At 36.3% G+C, this 23048-nt stretch overlaps 2 protein-coding genes across 3 annotated transcripts in view; both read left to right on the forward strand.

Annotated features, from left to right (window-relative positions):
- CCDC57 (coiled-coil domain containing 57) overlaps nt 1–23048 on the forward strand; it is a 288612-nt gene that overhangs the window by 24668 nt on the left and 240896 nt on the right. The window contains exon 2 of the mRNA XM_044674503.1: nt 18116–18224. Coding sequence (XP_044530438.1) covers nt 18116–18224 — 109 coding nt within the window. The remainder of the gene's footprint in view (nt 1–18115; nt 18225–23048) is intronic.
- On the forward strand, nt 8118–8936 carry LOC123245557 (acyl-protein thioesterase 1-like). 2 transcript variants are annotated; one of them, XM_044674505.1, is made up of 2 exons: nt 8118–8483; nt 8580–8936. In XM_044674505.1, the coding sequence occupies exons 1-2, from the start codon at nt 8118–8120 to the stop codon at nt 8808–8810; spliced, it is 597 nt and encodes a 198-aa protein (XP_044530440.1). In that variant the 3' UTR covers nt 8811–8936. The 2 variants fall into 2 exon arrangements, with proteins under 2 accessions (XP_044530440.1, XP_044530439.1); XM_044674504.1 differs by having other exon boundaries at nt 8118–8936.

Genomic DNA, 23048 nt, shown 5'->3' on the forward strand with positions numbered 1-23048 from the left:
GGTTATATCACTTAAAATTAGAACTCATGTCCCTCAACTACAAGTTTAACACTCTTTTCACTATCCCTTGTCTCTATTTAGAGAAGGGAGATATCCCTGTAAGTTATAATGGTCAGGGAAGTTTTATAATGTCTCCATACTTTGTCAGCCTTTATAATCTAAGAGTTGGAAAGGACCTGAGAGGAAACCTAATTCAGTCCCCACTTAACAAATTCCTTCCCTAATAATGATCATTGAGCTTTTGCTTGAAGATATCCACTGAGGAGGAAGATCACAAGCTCTTGAGGCCCAATTCATTTATGGTTTAGAAATCCCCTTCTGATTTTGGTTGTTTTCCTTTGAATGTGCTTCGGTGTGTCAATACCCCTCTTAAAGCATAATAATCAGAACTGACTATATCATAGTGAGCAGCATCTATAATGCCATAGGAGTCATCTAGCTACAGAGGACATTGGAAATATTACCTCCTTCATTCTGGAGTAATTTTAAACACATCACAAGGAAATTTCATCTTGGACTTGAAATGTTTTCTTTTGTTGCTTTTCTTTTTTACTTAAGAAATAAAATTTGTTTAAATAAGTTCCCTAAGGGCAAGGGCTTTCTTGCCTATTTGTTTTTGGATCTCTGCTGTTCAACACTAGTGCATTATATATAAATATATATATATATTGTTTTTTTAATAAATGCTCTCTCTGACCAAAAAAAAAGGGGAAAGGAGACCTATTTGTACAAAATATTTATTGCGGCTCTTTTTGTGGTAGCAAAGAATTGGAAATTGAGGGGGTCCATCAATTGGGGAATGTCTAAACAAGTTGTGCTATATGATTGTACGGAATATTATTATACTATAAGAAATGACAAACAGGATCATTTTGGAAAAACCTGGAAAGACTTACATGTACAAGTGAAATGAGCAGAACCAGAAAAACATTGTACACTGTAACAGCAATGATTTTTTATGTGAAGGAAACTTTGGATGCCACACAGTATGGATCAGTTCTCTGCTGCTGGAGCAAATTTTGGCTTGACTGTCAACACTTAGAAAACAGAAATTTTCCACCAGCTAGCCTCAAATCATCCATATATGGAACCATCCTTTACATCAAATGGAAAAATTGGCAGTGTCTTTCCAGGGATGTTCACATAGATGGTGAGGTTGATGCATACATTGCCAGTGCTAGCCCAGTGAATGAAACCTAGTTATTCTTGACAATATAATGATTCAAGACAATTCCAGAGACTCATGATGAAAAATGCCATTTGCCCCTGGAAAAAGAACTGATAGAATCAGAATGCAGACCAAAACATACTATATTTCACTTTTCTTTCATCTTCCTCCTCTTCCTCTTCTATAAAATAACTAATAAAGACAAATGTTTTATACGATTGTATATGTGAAAATAATAAATAAATAATTGTTCTCTGTCTAGACTAAATACCTATCTGAGGTTATAAACTCCTATGAGGCTGGGACTGTTTATGTAGCTTTCCATATATAGCTATTTATCTATATACTTCTATGATGTCCAGAAGGCTACTTATGGGCCAGAGACCCATTTTGTATCCTAACTATTCAGTGCTGATGGGGCCACACTGATGATAAGGACATGATTCTGGAAAGATTGACTGAAAATTTCCAAAAGTGTTCTCAATAGATTGTCATCAGTCAGTGCCCAAACCATTGACCATATACCTCAGGTTGAGACCAGTCCCTCTCTAGCCAAACTTCTGAAGAAGAGGTTTTGAATGCCATTAGAGGTGCTTCTTATATGGCAAAACATCTATAATGCCACAGGAGTCATCTAGCTACAGAGGACATTGGAACTATTACCTCCTTCATTCCAACAGATATTTACAAGGCTTCACTGCTTATACAATGAAACTTCGAAAGAGTTGCCTTAGAAACAAACTGACAGATGAGCATTTCCTTTCTTTTGGCCCCCTCTTTAAAAAAAGTTTGCCCATCACTGCCCTAGGAGATCAAGGATTCCTTCACTGTCCTTTTCTCTAAAGGAAATAGGTAGTCCTGTGACAATCAGAGGTTATCAGAGGGGAGAGGGGAAGGGATTTCTCTCTTAGTCATTGCTGGCAAAAATCTTGCCAGAGTCCTCCTTAATAGGCTAATCTTTTGCCTGGAAGATGATTATCTTCCTGAAAGCCAGTGTAGGTTCAGAAAATGCTGAGGAATGGCTGATAGGGTGTTTGCTGCTCAATAATTGCAAGGGAAATGTTATGTGTAGAACAGAATGTCTGTACACAACATTCATTGATCAAACCAAGGCTTTTGATACTGTCATTTAGTTGTGAAGGCTTGTTTAAGGTCATGGCAAAATTTGGCTGCCTGGAGAAGTTTATTAATATTGTATGACAGCTCCATGATAGCATGCACGCACAGATAGTGCACACAAGATAATGCACACTGCTCCCATGCTTTTCCAGTCACCAATGGAGTGCTCTCATGCTTTTTAGCATGATGTTTTCAGTGACGTTGGATGCTTTCAGTAAAGATAGAAATGGCATCAAGATCAGCACTGACAATAAAGCTAAATACTTTATTTCAAGTTAAATACTTGAAAAGCCTACAAACCAAGACACAAGTAGAGGGAGAGTTGGTGTATAACTTTGTGTTGTACCCAGATGGTTGTGCACTCTGTAGTTTCTGAGACCAAGATGCCACACAGTTCTCTGCTGCTGGAGCAAATTTTGGCTTGACTGTCAACACTTAGAAAACAGAAATTTTCCACCAGCCAGCCTCAAATCATCCATATATGGAACCATCCTTTACATCAAATGGAAAAATTAGCAGTGTCCTTTCCAGGGATGTTCACATAGATGGTGAGGTTGATGCATACATTGCCAGTGCTAGCCCAGTGTTTGGAAAGTTCTAAAGGAAAGCACGGGAGAGAAGTATTAAACTGCCTTCCATACTGAAAGTTTATAGAGCCATTGTGCTGACTTTACCTTGACAGTGTTTCCATGCCATGCCAGGAAGTCAAATTGCTTACATTTGAATTGTCTTTGGAAGATTCTTACAGAGTTCATTTCACAAAGCTGAATGCAAAGCCTTCAGACCTTATAAAGAGTGTAACTTTGATGGGCTGGGCATGTTGTTATAATACCCTGATGGCGAATCTATGACACGAGTGTCAGCATTGACACACATAGCCATTTTCAATGACACGTGGCCTCATGAGGCCACATACACAGAGAAGTATGGGCCCGCATGCTGAGGATAAAACATTTGCTGTAGTATAGTGTAAACACTCTGTGCCAGAGGTCTGTAGGCCAAAACAACAGAACTCTGGCACAGAGCATCTAGTTCTGGTACTTCTGGCCATTAGAGGACCTTGGACCTCACTTCCGGCCAGCGGAGCAGGAAGCAGTGGAATGCTTGGTTGGGGGGGAGGGTGGACCTGTGATCGCCATTGCCAGCAACCACATAACCACAGCAACCATCATCCAATCTACTGTTCTGGGGTGTCTTGGATTTCTAATTGACCATCATTACTGAGATAAGTGGGAGGAGTCTGGGAGAGGTGAGGGCTGTGCTATGAGTGCCCTTTCCCACCATTAGAAATAGCAGCAGCCATCTTAATTTACATAAGGAAATCCATCTTGCAGCATAGTGCAGACTCCATTTTACCACTATTACTGTTGTGTATTCTTATTAAGCCCTATTTCTGCTTATTAACCTTGCCCTTTCCTAAAAGACATGTGCCATCTTGTGGTGAGTTAGGCTAGTTAACTTCTAATTGCCTGCAGGGCTAACAGGCTATCTATAATTCTATCTTCTGTCACTGCCTCCCTGCTGGAGAACCCAAAAAATAAAAAAACAAGGTTAAATAAAGGAAGCAGTAGCCGACTCTTTCAAGAGACATGGACCTAGATGTATGGCATTATAGAAAAAAATGGCAGATCATTTTGTGTTCTATGTACTGAAACAGTAGTAAGCAGAACGTGGAATTTTGAAACTATAATCACTCCCAGCTCTTGAAAAAAAGAGAGGATGAGAAGAAGGAATACATTTCCAGGCAGCTACACCTTTATAAGATCCAATCTAATTTTATCCTTAAATTTGTAAATTTGAAAAAGACTCTACAAATTTAACATCTGCGAGCAAGAATGAGCATTGCTCACTCCATAGCTCAGCATGGAAAAGCTCTCAGTGAGGGAGAATTTATTAAAGAAACTCTCCTAAAATGTTCACTAGTTCTTTTCATGATATGCAGAATAAAGTTGAATTATCTGAGTTACCACTCAGTAGAAATATCATAAAAGACTGAATAATGAGACTGAACACAAACATACATCAATTAAAGAGAGGCATAAGTAATTGTAAATATTTTTTGATCTCTCTTGATTAAACTATTGATGTCACATCACATGCTCAGTTGGCCATTATTGGTCGATATTCTGATGGTCTCACAATGAAAGAAGAGTTGATAAAGTTAGTATCAGTGTCAACAAGTACATCAGGAAGCAAAATATGTAAGGTTGTTATACAAACATTCTGTGACCTAAGCATTGATATCTCTAAAGTTGTGGCAGTGATGACAGATGGGGCACCAAACATGGTGGGGAAAAAAGGCGGATTTGTCAAATTGTTTATGGAAGCTATTGGATATCCAATTGTGCCTTTTCATTGTTTTATCCATCAGGAGGCTTTATGTCCCAAGGCAAGATTCACCAACTTAAATTTAAATGACTTAATGTCAGTTGTTAAATAGTTAATTTAATAGCTGCTTGTCCCCTTCACAAGTGAGAATTTTTTGCACTTTTACTGGAGGTTGATTCCACCTATAGTGGACTGATGATGTACAATAATGTAAGATGGCTGAGCCTAGGCAAAGTTCTTGAGACCTTTGTAAAGTGTTTTGAAGAAATTAAGGTACTTCTTGAGGATAAGAATCTGGGAAACTTTCCTCACCTCAATGATGATAAGTGGGTCAACACCCTGATGTCTTTTACAGATCTCTTTGTTCATATTAATGAACTGAATTTAAAGTTACAAGGTTTTGGCAAAAATATTGATGTTATGTTTGGATACATAAAAGCTTTAGAAAGTAAACTTAAAATTCTTAAGTTGTAGGAACTAAAACTTATAAGTATTTTTCTCAAGTAACAAAATATTTTGAGAAGGCCAGAGCAGCTATACAAAATGAAGTGGAATGCTTGCATATAAAGTAGAGCATGTTTAAGACTTGTTACTTGACCAATTCAGTGATAGATTTAATCATTTTAGAAACCTAGAATAGATCATGAAAATAACTAAGTAGGTTTCTGGGAAGATAGAGGCTTAGGTGGAGCGATTCTTAAAACCTCTGCACCCTTACACACCGAGATAGAAAACAATGTACTTCGAGAAGAAAGAGGACCAAATCTAATGATGGGACAGAGCAGGGGAAACCCTACTGCAGCACAACTAAAGAGGTACACCAAGAAAAAGGCTTCAGTTCTTGAACTGTTGGGTCTGAGGGCGTAGAAGGGGAATCCCAGGACTCCTCCCTCCATGTGCTGTGCAGAATTTCCAGCGGCCCAGGAAATCTCAGGACCTGTAGGGAGAGAGGGCCTTGCTGGCATCAGACTCAGGGAGTCAGGCACTGGAGAGGTGACTGGAGGAGAAAACCAGAGAAACACAGCAAAAACACCTGGAAGATGGTGGCTTAGAGAGAGCCAAACCCCAGACGTCAGACAGTTTGGCTTCCTTATACCAAGATAGGAAAGAAAACCAGATCAAACACAGTGGACAGAGCAGGGGGACCTCACTGCTGGAGAGCTCAGCTCAGCAAAAACAAAACAAAACAAAAAACGCTCCTTCTTGTCCCCCCAAGGCTTTTTGGGTTTTTGTTTGTTTGTTTTTCCCTCTCTCCAGGTTTTACCCTCGGGGCAGATTAAGCAGTAAGATTAATCCAATCAATACATGATTAATCCCAACAATTGGACAGACAAAAAGTCTTCTGAGGGCAGAGAAAGTAGCTACAAACCTCCATTGCCAGGTGGGGGGAAGATCTTTCATCAAAGATCATTAAATACATCTGCTCAAACTAGCAGAACAAGGAAGGAAAAAATATGAGTAAGCAACAGAAAAAGAGAAAAGAAATGACAACTGACAGCTCCTTTCAAGGAAGTGAAAAGAGAGCAAATGAAATAGAAACAGAAGAGGAAGTAGTTCCAGCAAACTGGGCACAGGCTTTGGAAGATCTCAAAATTCAAATACCTCAAGAACTTCAGGAACTCAAAAAACAAGCAAGAGAGGCAAGAGAGGCTGAAGACAATTTGAAAAAGGAAACACATGAACTAAAACAAGAAAATAAAGTCTTAAAAGCCAGAATTGGCCAGCTTGAAAATGAAGCAAAGAAGGCAAAAGATGATCTACAAAGAAAATCAGACCAGAAGGAGAAGGATGACCAAAAAGCCAGGGATGAAATTCAGTCTTTAAAAAACAGAACTCAACAACTAGAAGCAAATGACTTCACAAGGCAGCAAGAATATATTAAACAAAATTTAGAAAATGAAAAATGTGAGGAGAATATGAAACACCTCATTGACTCAACCAAAGATCTGAAGAACAGAGCTAGAAGAGACAACTTAAGAATTATTGGTTTACCAGAACATCATGATAAAAGAAAAAGTTTAGATAGCATCTTACAAGAAATTATCAGAAAAAATTACCCTGAAGTTCTCGAACAAGAGGGAAAAGTGGAAATAGAAAGAATCCACAGATCACCTCCTACATTTAATCCACAACTGACAATTTCCAAGAATATTATAGCCAAATTCAAAAACTACCAGACCAAGGAAAAAATATTACAAGCTGCTAAAAAGAAGTCATTCAGATATCAGGGAACCACAGTTAGGATAAGACAAGATCTGGCTGCATCTACATTGAAGGACTGGAAGGCATGGAACACAATATTCCGGACAGCAAGAGAACTGGGTCTACAACCAAGAATCAACTATCCAGAAAAACTAACTATATTATTGCAGGGGAAAGTATGGTCATTCAATAAAATCAAGGACTTCCAAACATTCATGAAGAAAAAATCAGAGAAACAGAGAATTATAATAATAATGTTAATAATTATTATAATATTAATAAGGTAATTAAGAGAATGGGGGGAGTAGAAAAAATTCTTTCCTTTAAAGGACACAACAATTTCAAACAATTTATATCCCAAGAAGAAAAGAAGATATTGGCAAATAATAAAAATTGTTATTACCAACAGGGTAACTAGAAGAAGTTTACATAGAGGGAACAGGGACAAACTGTATAGGATGAAATGTCAAGCAATATATATACACACACACACACACACACATATATGTATGTATGTATGTATGTATGTATGTGGGTATAAATATATACAAAACTGGGTGGGGGAAGAAGATAATAATAAGAAAAATAGGAAAACAAACAAAAAGGAATAAATTTATATTCCATAAAGAAACACATGGGACCAAAAGGGAAAAATAACAATACACTGTAAGGGTAAAGAGGTTAGAGAGAGGAAATATTCATTACTTAAGTTCATTGAAATCAACTTAAAGAGGGAAGAACAATCAGATCCATTGGGGCAGAGAATTGATTCATGCACTATAGAGAAGTAGAAGGGTAACAAACAGACTGGTGGGGAGGGAAGCAATACTAGGAAAGGAGAGGGCTTGGGGGGGAGTGTGACGTGGCTTTAAAGAACAATAAGAGGGGAATAAGAAGGGAGCCAGGAGAAAGGGAAGTACAACAAGGGAGGGGATTATACGAACTGATTAAAAACAAAACACTGGTATAGAAGGAAACAGTGATAGAAGAAAGGATGGGACTAGGAGAGAGAATCAAAATGTCTGGGAATGCACAGTTGATAATTATAACTCTGAATGTTAATGGGATGAACTTGCCCATAAAACGGAAGCAAATAGCAGAGTGGATTAGAAACCAGAATCCTACCATATGTTGTCTACAAGAAACACACATGAGACAGACAGACACACATAGAGTGAAAATGAGAGGATGGAGCAAAATCTTTTGGGCTTCAAATGAGAAAAAGAAGGCAGGGGTGGCTATCATGATCTCTGACAGAGCCAAAATAAAAATAGATAAGGTTAAAAGAGATAGGGGGGGTATGTGTGGTAATAACATGTCAGCGCCGCTCCCTGCCATAGTCCCTGCAGCTAGGAAGGCAACTGCAGCGGTTATTTTTCTTCATGGATTAGGAGACACGGGGCATGGTTGGGCAGAAGCTTTTGCAGGTATGAGAAGTTCACATGTCAAATATATTTGTCCTCATGCACTGGTTATGCCTGTTACCTTGAATATGAAAATGGCTATGCCTTCTTGGTTTGATATTATTGGACTCTCTCCTGACTCACAGGAGGATGAACAGGGAATAAAACAAGCGGCAGAAAATATTAAGGCTTTGATAGATCAAGAAGTAAAGAATGGAATTCCATCTCATAGGATTATTTTGGGAGGATTTTCTCAGGGAGGAGCTTTGTCTTTGTATACTGCTCTTACAACACAGCAGAAATTGGCCGGTGTTATAGCTCTCAGCTGTTGGCTTCCACTTCGATCTTCATTTCCACAGGGCCCCATTGGTGGGGTTAATAAAGATATTTCTATTCTTCAATGTCATGGAGATTCTGACCCTTTGGTTCCCCATATGTTTGGTTCTCTCACTGTTGAAAAGTTGAAATTATTGGTAAATCCATGTAATGTAAGCTTCAGTACCTATGAAGGCATGATGCACGGTTCATGTAACCAGGAAATGTTGGATGTTAAGAACTTCATTGATAAAGTCCTACCTCAAGTTGATTGACATCATTTTAGAGGCCTTCTTTAGAAGTACACCAGCATCATTGTAGTCGAGTATAAACTTTTTCACATGCCCAGTCCTGAAACTTTAATTCTACTATAGCAGTGTTACTACCAATTTGCAAATACATGCCAGTGATATGGATGAAATAATGTCTCTTCTTGGGAAAATTATGGTCTTTCAAGTTTCTATACATATATTTGTATGATATATGTTATAAAGTATACAAGCGTTATAATAAATGAGGCAGCTGGGTTTTCTCCAAATGTAATTCAGCATACTAAGATAAAACACTGCAGTCTGACTTTTTTGATTAAATCATTAAAAAATGTGTTAGTATGCTTAATGAAAATTTGTTCAGGTATAAATGAGCAGTTAAAATATAATCAATTTTTGCGTGCTGTGACTTATAAGGATTTGCTCTAAAATTGCTTTGTCACCATGCATCTTCTGTATTTTTATATATGTATTCATATATATGTGTGTGTAATCCATAATAGGAATGAGGTGGTATTACATTATCCCTGAGAATATGGGATAATAATTTTAAGTGTCAATGTGTAAGTAATATTGTGCTCTTCCATCTTAATGGCCCTTGTGTTTAGGGACCAGGCTCTGTTACTTTTTTTCAAAAATCATTTTTGTCTCATTTTTCTTATCTAATCATGAAACTCATTCTTCTTGTATTATCCCTCCTAGCAGACCAAATATTTCCTTCATACCATGGCTATTTGGTGTTAATATATTGCTATGAACTGATACCCTGAATCAGATATATGGATTTATTATACAGTATAGTCAGTAGGAAGAATGGAGACATCACTCTTACCTTTCAAAACTGCTTATTAAATTGTTTATTAATGCAAACTAAGATCCGTTTAGTGCAACAAATTTTATAGGTTGGTTAATGAGTAATTTCAAGATTTTATTTTGCTGTAATCAACTGGAAAATATGTTGTTATTCTATGTCAGATAATTTAAATGTTTTCTGGATTTTGATCCTAAAGGGATTCCTTTACTTTGTTAATTTGAGACTATAATAGAATGGGAATAGTTTTCTTTGCAAAAGGTAAGGTAATGGTTTGCTTTGTGAGAGCAAGTTTCTTACATATCTGAGGAGTATGCGTTTAAGAAAACTCAATAGAGAAAAATTACTGAGGACATTTTATATTTAGACCTAATTGTCCCAGAATATTAATCATTAATTTTCAAATCTGAAGATTCCTTGATGACTGACCTTCAAATTGATAACTCTCAAATTTGTGATGAACATAAGCAAATTATTTAATTTCAGCTATTTTCCTATTTGTCATGGGTATAGGAATGCTGGTTTCAGTAAGATTAACAGATTTGGTTTTGAGGGTACTTGTTTTTTATTGACATAGTCTAAACCAAGCACTGTGGAAAATTCATTAGCCAATCACCAGAATTTGCTTTACTTTTTTTCTGTCAATTGAGCAATGTGAGAATTCTGACTTTTCAAATGCCTTTTTAGAATTAATTTTTGTGCAACCATAAAAGATATAATTGATTTTTATACAGATAGAAGTCTCAGATCACTGGGAAAATTATTGGGAGGCAAATTTGTTAATGTATAAATAGGGTTGTTTGTAACTAATCAGAACCCTATAAAGTAAGCATTCTATTATCGGAATACTTTTTAGACATAGCAGAAAAGTATGCTTGGAGTGTTAGAACTGTTAGTAATTGTTCTACTGTATTGCTCTGTTATCAATGCATCTTTATTAAAATAGGTGCTAATTGACACCTAGTGGATATAATTTAGCAATGTACTGTATAGAATATACTGTATAGCTTTTAAAAATTTTAAACAATAATTTACTGAATCACTTTTCTTTATTTTGAAGAACATAAACTGTTTTAGTTGTTATGAAAATCAGCAAGATATTACTAGTTTATTTATGGTAAGAAATCTCTTATATTCCATTGAAATGTTTTGCTGTAAATTGGAAGATGTACATCTTTTTCACAGTTTCTATCAATGTGAAATAAAGTTTAAAGCTGAAAAAAAAAAAAGAGATGGGGGGGCAGCTGGGTAGCTCAGTGGAGTGAGAGTCAGGCCTAGAGATGGGAGTTCCTGGGTTCAAACCTGGCCTCAGCCACTTCCCAGCTGTGAGACCCTGGGCAAGTCACTTGACCCCCATTGCCCACCCTTACCACTCTTCCACCTATGAGACAATACACCGAAGTACAAGGGTTAAAAAAAAAAAAAGAGATAGGGAAGGTAACTACATCCTAATAAAAGGCAGTATAAACAATGAAGAAATATCAGTACTCAATATGTATGCACCAAGCGGTATAGCTTCCAAATTTCTAAAGGAGAAGCTGGTAGAGCTCAAGGAAGAAATAGATAGTAAAACCATACTAGTGGGGGACCTCAACCTTCCCCTATCAGATTTAGATAAATCAAACCAAAAAATAAATAAGAAGGAGATGAGAGAGGTGAATGAAAGCCTAGAAAAATTTTAGTTAATAGATATATGGAGAAAAATAAATAGGGACAAAAAGGAATACACCTTCTTTTCAGCAGGACATGGAACATTCACAAAGATAGATCATGTAATAGGGCATAGAAACATGACAAACAAATGCAAAAAAGCAGAAATAACAAATGTAACCTTCTCAGATCATAATGCAATAAAAATAGTTATTAGTAAGAATACATGGAAAGGAAAACCAAAAACTAATTGGAAATTAAATAATATGATTCTCCAAAATAATTTAGTGAAAGAAGAAATCATAGAAACAATAATTTCATTGAAGTCAATGACAATGATGAGACATTGTACCCAAATCTATGGGATGCAGCCAAAGCAGTTCTAAGGGGAAAATTTATATCACTGAGTGCATATATTAACAAACTAGGGAGGGCAGAGGTTAATGAATTGGGCATGCAACTTAAAAATCTAGAAAATGAACAAATTAAAAATCCTCAGATGAAAACTAAATTAGAAATACTAAAAATCAAAGGAGAAATTAGTAAAATAGAAAGTAAAAGAACTATTGAATTAATAAGACTAGAAGCTGGAATTTTAAAAAAACAGATAAAATAGACAAAGTACTAGTAAATCTAATAAAAAAGGAAAGAAGAAAACCAAATTAATAGTATCAAAGATGAAAAGGGAGACCTCACCTCTAATGAAGAGGAAATTAAAGCAATCATTAAAAACTATTTTGCCCAATTATGTGGCAATAAATTTAGCAATCTAGGTGATATGGATGAATATTTACAAAAATGTAAATTTCCTAGATTAACAGCAGAAGAAATAGAATACTTAAATAATCCCATATCAGAAAATTGAACAAGCCATGAAAGAACTCCCTAAGAAAAAATGCCCAGGGCCTGATGGTTTCACAAGTGAATTCTATCAAACATTCAAAGAACAATCCCAGTACTTTACAAATTATTTGATATAATAAGCAAAGAAGGAGTCTTACCAAATTCCTTTCATGACACAAATATGGTACTGATTCCAAAGCCAGGTAGCTCAAAAACAGAGAAAGAAAATTACAGACCAATCTCCTTAATGAACATAGGTGCAAAAATATTAAATAGAATACTAGCAAAAAGACTCCAGCAAGTGATCAAGAGGGTTATCCATCAAGATCAGGTGGGATTTATACCAGGAATGCAAGGATGGTTCAACATTAGGAAAACCATCCACATAATTGACCATAACAAGCAAACCAACAAAAACCACATGATTATCTCAATAGATGCTGAAAAAGCCTTTGACAAAATACAACATTCCTACTGAAAACACTAGAAAGTATAGGAATAGAAGGTACTTTCCTAAAAATAATAACAGTACCTATCTTAAACCATCAACAAACATCATCTGTAATAGGGATAAATTAGAAGCCTTTCCAATAAGATCAGGTGTGAAACAAGGATGCCCATTATCACCTCTATTATTTAACACTGTACTAGAAACACTAGCAGTAGCAATTAGAGAAGAAAAAGAAATTGAAGGTATTAAAATAGGCAATGAGGAGACTAAGCTATCACTCTTTGCAGATGATATGATGGTCTACTTAAACAATCCTAGAGAATCAACTAAAAAGCTAGTAGAAATAATCAACAACTTTAGCAAAGTTGCAGGATACAAAATAAATGCACATAAATCATCAGCATTTCTATACATTTCCAACACACTAGAGAAGCAAGAAGTAGAAAGAGAAACACCATTTAAAATCACCCTAGACAATATAAAATACTTAGGAATCTATCTACCAAAACAAACACAGCAATTATATGAAAACAACTACAAAACACTTTCCAAACAATTAAAACTAGATCTAAACAATTGGAAAAACATTGAGTGCTCATGGGTAGGATGAGCTAACATAATTAAAATGACCATTCTACCTAAATTAATTTACTTATTTAGTGCCATACCTATCAAACCACCAAAAAACTTTTTTACTGAATTAGAAAAAACTATAACAAAGTTTATTTGGAAGAACAAAAGATCAAGAATATCCAGGGAAATAATGAAAAAAAAATGTGAAGGAAGGTGGCTTAGCAGTACCAGATATTAAGCTATACTATAAAGCAGTAGTCATCAAAACAATATGGTACTGGCTAAGAGATAGAAGGGAGGATCAGTGGAATAGACTTGGGGCAAGTGACGTTAGCAAAACAGTGTATGATAAACCCAAAGAGCCAACTTTTGTGACAAAAATCCACTATTTGACAAAAACTGCTGGGAAAATTGGAAAACAATATGGGAGAGATTAGGTTTAGATCAACATCTCACACCCTACACCAAGATAAATTCACAATGGGTGAGTGACTTGAATATAAAGAAGGAAACTGTAAGTAAATTAAGTGAACACAGAGTAGAATACTTGTCAGATCTCTGGGAAAGGAAAGATTTTAAAACTAAGCAAGAGTTAGAAAAAATTACAAAATGTAAAATGAATAATTTTGATTATATTAAATTAAAAAGTTTTTGTACAAACAAAAACAATGTAATCAAAATCAGAAAGGAAACAACAAACTGGGGAAAAAATCTTTATAACAAAAAATCCTGACAGAGGTCTAATTTCTCAAATATACAAGGAGCTAAGTCAGTTGTATAAAAAATCAAGCCATTCCCCAATTGATAAATGGGCAAGGGACATGAATAGGCCATTTTCAGATAAAGAAATCAAAAGTATCAATAAGCACATGAGAAAGTGTTCTAAATCTCTAATAATTAGAGAAATGCAAATGAAAACAACTCTGAGGTACCACCCCACACCTAGCAGATTGACTAAAATGATAGCAGGGGAGATTAATGAATGTTGGAGGGAATATGGCAAAATTGGGACATTAATGCACTGCTGGTGGAGTTGTGAACCGATCCAACCATTCTGGATGGCAATTTTGAATTATGCCCAAAGAGCTATAAAAGAATGCCTGCCCTTTGATGCAGCCATACCATTGCTGGGATTGTACCCCAAAGAGATCATAGATAAACCGACTTGTACAAAAATATGCATAGCTGTGCTCTTTGTGGTAGCAAAAACCTGGAAAGCAAGGGTATGCCTTTTACTTGGGGAATGGCTGAATAAATTGTGGTATATGTTGGTGATGGAATACTGTTGTGCTCAAAGGATTAAGAAACTGGAGGAATTCCATGTGAACTGGAAAGACCTCCAGGAATTGATGCAGAGTGAAAGGAGCAGATCTCATCATATCCAACTCACACTCTTGCCCTCTGTGAAGAGTGATTCAAATTTTCTTTGTCTGCCAATCAATGATTTTTAAATTAATCAATCAATAACTTAAGCACCCCTACTTAACACTAAGAGAGTTCACAAGTCACTTGCTAAAATGGGTGACAACTCTAGAGGCCACTGACCACCCTTGGGCAGTACTAGGCAAATTGAAAGACTGCAATTGGTTCCCATAAAGTGGAGGAAGGAATAGGAAGGGATGTGGAAAAAGGACTATAAAAAGTCCTGAACTTCCTATCCAGGGGACCTTTGACTTAAACCTTTGACTTAAACCTTTGGCTTGGATCTTGGGCTTGGATCTTTGGCTTGGTCCTTTGGCTTGAATTTTCTCCTTTGGACTGCTTCTTTGGATTAGACCTTCTCCTTGGGACTTTGCTTTTGGACTTCGCCTTGGGAGACTCTGCATCAGTGAGTTGGATGAATAGCTGGTCTTCCTTTCCAGGCTTCTGGAGAGATTGGTTCTGGAGAGGCCTTCCTTTCATGGAGGAGACTGTGTTGGTGGAATCCTTACTTAAGACATGACCTGGTTCTCTGGCTGAAGATTATAGAGCCTTGCCAGAGCTGAGCCCCACACTGGAGCAGCGCTTAGGGTGATAGGCTAGATAATTCTCTATCTTCTTCTTACATTTTCCCACTTTCACTCTTTACACCCACCCCTTTGTAAATAAAGCTACTAAAAGTCATTTTGACTCAAGTTAAAATATCTTTAAATTGGCGACCACAATATTATGTTAGAATTCTCACATTACCATAAAACCTAAATTTTAAATTCTTACACCTCTATATTCCTTCCAGCCTAATAGTGATAAAGTTCTTAGGAGTTACAGTATATTTTATAAAAATATAAACAGTTTAACCTTACTGAATCCCTCATGATTTCTCTTTTTTGTTTGCCTTTTTATGCTTCTCTTGAGTCTTGCATTTGATAATCAGATTTTCTATTCTGCTCTGGCTTTTTTACCAAGAACGTTTGCAAGTCCCCTCCACTTTGTTGAATGCAAATGTTTCCCCCTGAAGGATTATATTTAGTTTTGCTGGATAGGGGATTTTGGTTGTAATACTAACTCCTTTAACTTCTGGAATATCATATTCTAGGCCCTCCAATCCTTTAATATAGAAGCTTCCAAATCTTGGGTTATCCAAACTGTGGCTCCATAATATTTGAGTTGATTCTTTTTGGTTGCTTGAAATATTTTCTCCCTGACTTGAGAGTTCTAGAATTTGGCAATGATGTTCCTAGGAGTTTGCATTTTGGGATCTCTTTCAGGAGATGATCAGTGGATTCTTTCAATTTCTATTTTACCTTCTGGTTCTCAACTATCAGGCAATTCTCTTTGGTAATTTCTTGAATCTAGGCCCTTTATAAAAATTTTTTTATCATGGCTTCTAGGTAATCTAGTAATTCTTAAATTGCCTCTTCTGGATCAATTTTTCAGGTCAGTTGTTTTTTCAGTTAGATATTTAACATTTGCTTCTTTTTTTTTAATGTTTAAATTTTATTCTTTTGCCTTTGATTGTTTCTTGATGTCCCATGGAATCATTAACTCACTTGTCCAGTTCTAATTTTTAAGAAATTATTTTCTTCAGTGACCTTTTGTATCATCTTTTTTGGCCAGTTCTGATATTTAAGAAATTCTTTGGGGCAGCTGGGTAGCTCAGTGGATTAAGAGCCAGACCTAGAGATGGAAGGTCCTAGGTTCAAATCTAGCCTCAGACACTTCCCAGCTGTGTGACCTTAACCCCCATTGCCTAGCCCTTACCACTCTTCTGCCTTGGAGCCAATACACAGTATTGACTCCAAGATAGCAGGTAAGAGTTTAAAAAAAAAAAAGATTCTTTTCTTCAGTGAATTTTTGTTTCATGTGGCCAATTTTACTTTTAAGTTTCTTCAGTGAATTTTTGTATATCCTTTTCTATTTGGCCAATTCTGCTTTTTAAGGAGTTATTCTCTTCTATGGTAGATTTGTGTCCCTCTTTTACTCTCTATCCTATTTCCCCCTCATTTATTCTACTCTTTTTTTCTCCTTCCACTTTGTCCATCCTCAGAAGTGTTTTGCTTCTGACCATTGCCCCCCTCCACTTTGCCCTCCCTTCTATTGCTCCTCCATCTTCTCTTATGCCCTTCCCCTCTTAGTTTCATGTAGGGTAAGATAGATTTCTATATACCACTGAATGTGTATGTTACTTTTTCATGATTTTCCTGGATTGCTCTCATTTTTCTCCCAAACTTTCTTCTGTCTTTCTATTTTGATTTTTTACATTCTTTTTGAGCTCCTCTAGGCATTTTTGGGGGCTTAAGAACAGTTCACATTTTTCTTTGATGCTTTGGATCCAGCAAATTGACTCTGAGTTTGTATTTTGGGATTCCTTGTCACCAAAATAACTTTCTATGTTAATTTCTTTTCTCTCATTTGCTCATTTTCCAGCTGTTTTCTTGATTTTTAACTAATAAAAGAAAAACTCTTATAGTTGGACTCTGTTCCCGTGGTAAAGGGAGCACTGTCCCAAACTTCAGGTTTTTTATATAGCTGCCTCCAGAGCTAACTCTGAGGATCTATAAGTTTTCAGTTCTTACAATGTGGTATGATCTAAGAAGTATGCATAATATTCTCCTGGCCTGTGTTCTGGTCTGTGAGTGACTACAGAGGCTCATTCTTTTTCTCCTTAGAGCTATGACCAGGGTTCCATGCTTCTCTGAGACCATAAACATTGTCATGCTAGTGTTCCTTCTTACCCTAGGGCTGTGAATTCATGACTGTGACCTGGATCTGCATATGAGTAATTGTAACAAGTCCTACTCCCCTTGTGAACAAAGGCACCCCTATAATATTCTTTGGAGTAATTGTCTAACCTCCTTTACTGTCAGTGAGTTGAGAGTTTCAGAAGTCCTTGTTGCTGGTTCAACCTCCCCTAAGACATATGCTGACTTGGTAAGGTGGGGCCTGCCTTGGTAGGCTGGTCTACCCTCTATTCCCACCCTGGTGCAATTGACCTTTCTTGCCAACTTTCTGAGTTGTCTTGGTCTGAAAAATTGTCTTATCCTATCTTTTTGTTGTTTCTGACACTCCAGAATTTATTTTGAGGTGTTAAACCAAAGTGGTTTAAAGAGTAATTTGGGAAAAATCAGGAGGGTTCCTTCTCCACCATCTTGGCTCCAGCATGAGTGAAGCAAAATTGCAGTAGCTCAAAAGAAACATGAGGTGTGCAAATTTAGAAAGATCTCCATCTCTAATATTCATATAGGCTATTTGTACCTGACCTGTAGGGGAACCTTCTGAGCTTAAATTGGTCTGGCCAACCATGGTTAGACACTGTACATTGACCCCAGCATTATGTCCTCATTTTGGTCCTCTTTGAGTACAAAGAAAACTAGTAACCCTTTATGTTTATAAAATATATGTATATGCTATATGTATATAAAATACACTTAAATGCTTATTATATGCTTTTAAAAACCCTTTCAACAAAATCCTTGGGATGTGATTTTTTAACAAGAATTCTGAGGGCCTTTGTATCTAACCCTTACTTATGATTTCTTTTATTGCCTCATTTTCTTGTTGCAGTAACAAGAACTGTGAAATTGACCACCATCGAGAACAATATGAAAAGTTGAAGTGGCAGTTGGAAAGAAAACTCCAGGAACTAGATGGAGAGCTTGCTTTGCAGAAACAGGTATGGTATTTTTGGAAGCCTTTTCTGCTTTTTCTAACCACTAAGACTAGATTTTGAAGCTGTTTTAAAGGCCTAAGGAAGAGGAGATCAGGGGGTCTTTCAAACAGTTTCCATCTATAGTTATGAAGATGCAATTGTTTGTATAAAGTTCTCGTTGTTTAAAAATCTAAAGAATAATAAAATTAGTGTATTGGAAATCTGGCATATACTACATTGGTATCTCTAGAAACTACTGGACTGTTGAATTACCAATGTTGAAATAATCAGAATCCCTTAATTAATGTCTTGAGAGAAATATAAAGTAACAAATATCATTCCTATCCTCCCCAACACTACCTGTCTCTAAAATAGAAGGATAATTTTCAGATTCTCTTAAATGATACTAATTGAATCTCTTTCAACAGATATCAATAAGTAATATTATTGTGATTCTAAATAGAAATTTACTAATTGACAAGTGCAACTCCAAATTTTTCTCTTTGAAATTCTTGGCTCAAACATCTATAAAACCATAACCTTGTTAAGGAAATAGTCTAAAGCAGAAGTGTCAAACCCATAGACTGCTACTACCCAACACTTCCGAGTACAGCTTGAACCAGATTAAAATATTTAACAAAATAATAAAAACACAATAGAACATAATGGTAATATGTCTAAGCCAATAAGAGGTCCACAGGAATCCTTATGTACAGTTCAGTGGATTCTGTTTTTATTCAAGCTTTACATCACTGGTCTGAAGGACACATATTCCAAAAAGTTGAGGGCTAGATTCATTGGGTATCTGAAATATTCTAGATGAAAAAATACTATTATTACACTTGCTCTCATATTGGCTTCATGGAGATGGAAAGTAATGCCATTTATCTGGCTACCTGCATTAGGTTCAAGATAATTATGTCCAAAGAATAGCCCTGTTCCCTCAGTTAAACTGAAATTTCTTCAAGATCATCTTTTTTAAGTTGTAGCATAAGGAAAATATAGAATTCATATGTATTCACAGGCACATAGGATTGATTTTGAACTTGAAGGGACCTTAAAGATTATCCCATCCAAACTACATTTTACAGATAAGTCAGCTGAAGCTTAGAGAGGTAAAATTGACTTTATTCGCCTAAAGCCACATAGTTAGTAACAGAGTTGAAATTTGAACCCAGATACTTTGACTACACAGTGCTCTTTTTGTTAGAATTCATTCATTCAGAACTCATTCATTCATTCAAAACATATTGAGCTCTTACTGTGCAAGGCATATTGCTAAATAGGTACTTGTGAGAGACAGTTTGGGGAGAAGGGGAGGGGAGAGAATACAGAAAAGAATAAGATGGTTCCCCCTCAATGGAGTTTATGGCCTAGTAGGAGAGATGAGACATACATACAAATAACTATAGAGTAACATGAAATTTGAAATTACATGGTGTTAAGTAATTATTTTAGTTTAGATAGCATAGAGGTTATTTCTAGCTGAGACTTTTGGGAAGGTTTTGTGAAAAAGGAGGCAACATTTGTTCTGAACTTTCAAACCTGGAATTGGAATCCTATAGGTGGAACCTTTTGGACAAGAGAAGACATAAATAAAGTGTTACATCTATTTTGTTATGCTATTATCATTTCAATTCTCTTTTATTCAAAGTGTTAATATATTGTATAGCTTCACCTGGATTCTAGTGGGTAATGTAGCAAGATGTTGGGACTTTTTTCTTCTTTAGATAATGCATTTAAATATCATAAATTCCCTTGCAACCTTTTCTTAAAGCCTGGGAAAATAAAAGATAGAAGCAATTATAATTGGACAATTCCATGTACTTTGTGTTTGGTCAATTTTTAAAAGTACATTTATTTTAGGTACTATTTCTTTTTTGAAAGTTTCTTCACCTTTTCTTTATGCTTTTACATTTTTTATATTTTTATTACAATTTTACATTTTTTTTTATGCTTCAGGTAACTTTTTCTCTTTTCTCTTTCCCAATGACCTTTCAAGGGTAACAAAAAACAACAGTTAAAGAAAAACCAGCCAACATGATGACTTAGTCCAGTAACATATACAGCATTCTCCTATTTGTTCTCAACATTTTCCAGTGGAAATAAGCATATTTCTTTATCTACTTTCTTGGGCCCAGTCTATATATTATAGATATAGCTTTTAGCTTCATTTCTTTTAATAAAAATTTTTAATTTAATTTAAAAAATTAATTTCTTTTAATTAAAAAAATTTTAGCTCCAAATTCTCTTTCTTCCCATCTCCTCCCTTTTACCCTTTGAAAAGGCAAGAATACCCATCATGCATATGAAATCATGTAAAACATTAGCCATATTTCAGCTTTAGGTCAAAGGGTTTTTTTAAACCCTTACCTTCTGTCTTAGAACTGATACTAAATATCAGTTCCAAGATGGAAGAGCAGTAAGGACTAGGCAATTGGGGTAAAGTGACTTGCCCAGGGTCACACAGCTAGGTCAATATACTTTTAATTTACATTATTGTAGTCATTGTGTATATTATTTTCCTGATTCTGTGTACTTTACTATGTATCAATCAAGCCTATAAATGAGACTGCAATGACTTTTATCTAAAGAGCAACGGAAAGCATAGAAGTTTTATATTTATTTTGTTTTGCTGCTGGTACTCAAGACAACTTCAAGTAGCTTTATGTATACGGCGTTTTCCATGCTTTTCTTATTCTGATCTTGGGAAGAAGTGGATTGACTTAATGAATTGAGAAAAAATGGCAGCACATCCTTATGGGGGACTGATTCTGCTAAATGTGTTTTTTTCCCCTTCCAGCTTAGGTAACCTTTTGTAACCTTTGGAAAATTAATATCTCCATATGGTTTTTCCATCTATAAAATGAAGATATAGGTATGCTCTGACTTTTGGAAAGAGTATTATTGAACATGGTATCAGGAAGAAAATTCCATCTCTTTTATTAGTTTGGCCATCAGTCTACAACGTAAACTCCTTACACCTCAAATTCCTTATATGTACAGTGAGTTTAATAACAAAGTGACATTGATGACTATTTTACCTGATTATGTTTGTCAATAGGGATTTAACCCTATAGAATCTTATGTTCACTTCCCATTAGCAGTTCGTTCTCTTGTGCAAAGTGAAGGGATGTATAAATGCTGACTATAGTTCTCAAAAACAAACACTTTTTATTTCTCAGTTCTGCCTCCCTCTGTGAGGTAGCACTAAACATCATCAAGAATTTTATGTGTTTTTGTGGATTTACCCAATCAGAATAACAACAGCTAACATGACTCTTTCAGATTTGCAAAATACTTTATATATCTTATTTGATTGTCACAATAACCCTGTGAGACAGGTACTCTTATTATCTTATAAATCAAACTGAGAGGGGACAGCTGGGTAGCTCTGGATTGAGAGCCAGGCCTAGAGACAGGAGGTCCTAGGTTCAAATCTGGCCTCAGACACTTCCCAGCTGTGTGACTCTGGGCAAGTCACTTGACCCCCATTGCCTACCCTTGCCACTCTTCTGCCTTGGAACCAATACACAGTATTGACTCCAAGACAGAAGGTAAGGGTTTTAAAAAAAAAACAATTAAAAAAAATAAATCAAACTGAGGCCTTTCTGACTCAAATACAATTCTAGCCACTCCACCATGTTGCCTCTTCAGAACAGTTCTCCAATTCCCACCTACTGACTCAACCAAACATTTTTTTTCTTGAACGTGTTAGTTTGTTGAGCCCTAGTCTTATGAATTTGCATAATAGAGTCATTTATCCATAGAGGCAGACAGTCATGCTTGGATACTGTATGCAACATTATTATTCTTAGCATAGAATAGATCAGTGAGCACTTACTATATGATAGACATTATGCTAAATACTGGGGGGAAAGGGCAAAAAACAGTCCTTGTCCTCAAGAAGCTTACAATCTAACAGGGAAAACACATACAGACAACTATATTCAAATAACACATATGCAAGATAAATTGGATTTCTCAGAGATGAAGGGCACTAACCAGTGCATGGAGACAAGAAAGGAGAGCATCTCAGTCCGTAACAAATAAAAAGTGGTCTGGAGGCTCAGCACCAGAGTTATAAGCATTTATTATTAAAGAGAGAGTTTGATAGTAGCAGAGAGAGGTCTTGGCCTTTCTAAGTTAAGGTGAGATCAGGGCCCAGATTTCAGCCCAGTGTGGTCCCCCCTCCATGCTGCACTGCTGCTTGCCAAGTGCCAGCCCAGGGAGTCAGTCTGTTCAAGAGTGGAAATATAAAGTCCTTCTCCTTCCTGTACTTGCCTAGGTCCTTCCTCCATGGCAACATTGCATGCACTGACACTCATGCTAATGCCAGGAGATGCCAGGGTATAAGGGGTTTTTTGATCAAATATATTAAAAGGTAGTCACCAGGGGAAATCTCCCCAATTTAGGAATAACCTCAAGTCAAAATTGACTTTTATGGAAGTTTATTTATAATTGAGAAGAGAGAGTGGAAATAAGGAAATAAGATTCTAACACAGTGGGTGAATTACTAAGATCCTCTAATTAATCCAGGTAGATCTAATTAACCCTCAGCCAAGAGTCAGAGGGCCAGAGGCCCAGAGGTAAATGAAGCAAAGCTTCATTCACAGAGTGTTAAAAAAAGTTCCTTAAGAGAAGTTCAGATAGATTCAGTCCTTAAACTCACCAAGGTTTTAGCGTTCTAGCCAATACTCCTCCACGGACCAGAAGAGCTAGAAGCCCTCCTTCAATGGCCATCTTCTTCACCAGAACCTCCCCTCCAGTGGAAGACCTTCTCCTTTTAAAGGGGTCACTTATGTATCACTTCCTGTGCCTCCCTCCTACTTTGAGTGTCCAGTCACA

The sequence above is a fragment of the Gracilinanus agilis genome, chromosome 4 (assembly GCF_016433145.1).
Source record: "Gracilinanus agilis isolate LMUSP501 chromosome 4, AgileGrace, whole genome shotgun sequence".
NCBI lineage: Eukaryota > Metazoa > Chordata > Mammalia > Didelphimorphia > Didelphidae > Gracilinanus > Gracilinanus agilis.

Excerpts from the sequence above, each read along its gene's own strand:
- LOC123245557 (XM_044674504.1), top strand. The coding sequence starts at position 8,118 with ATGTGTGGTAATAACATGTCAGCGCCGCTCCCTGCCATAGTCCCTGCA.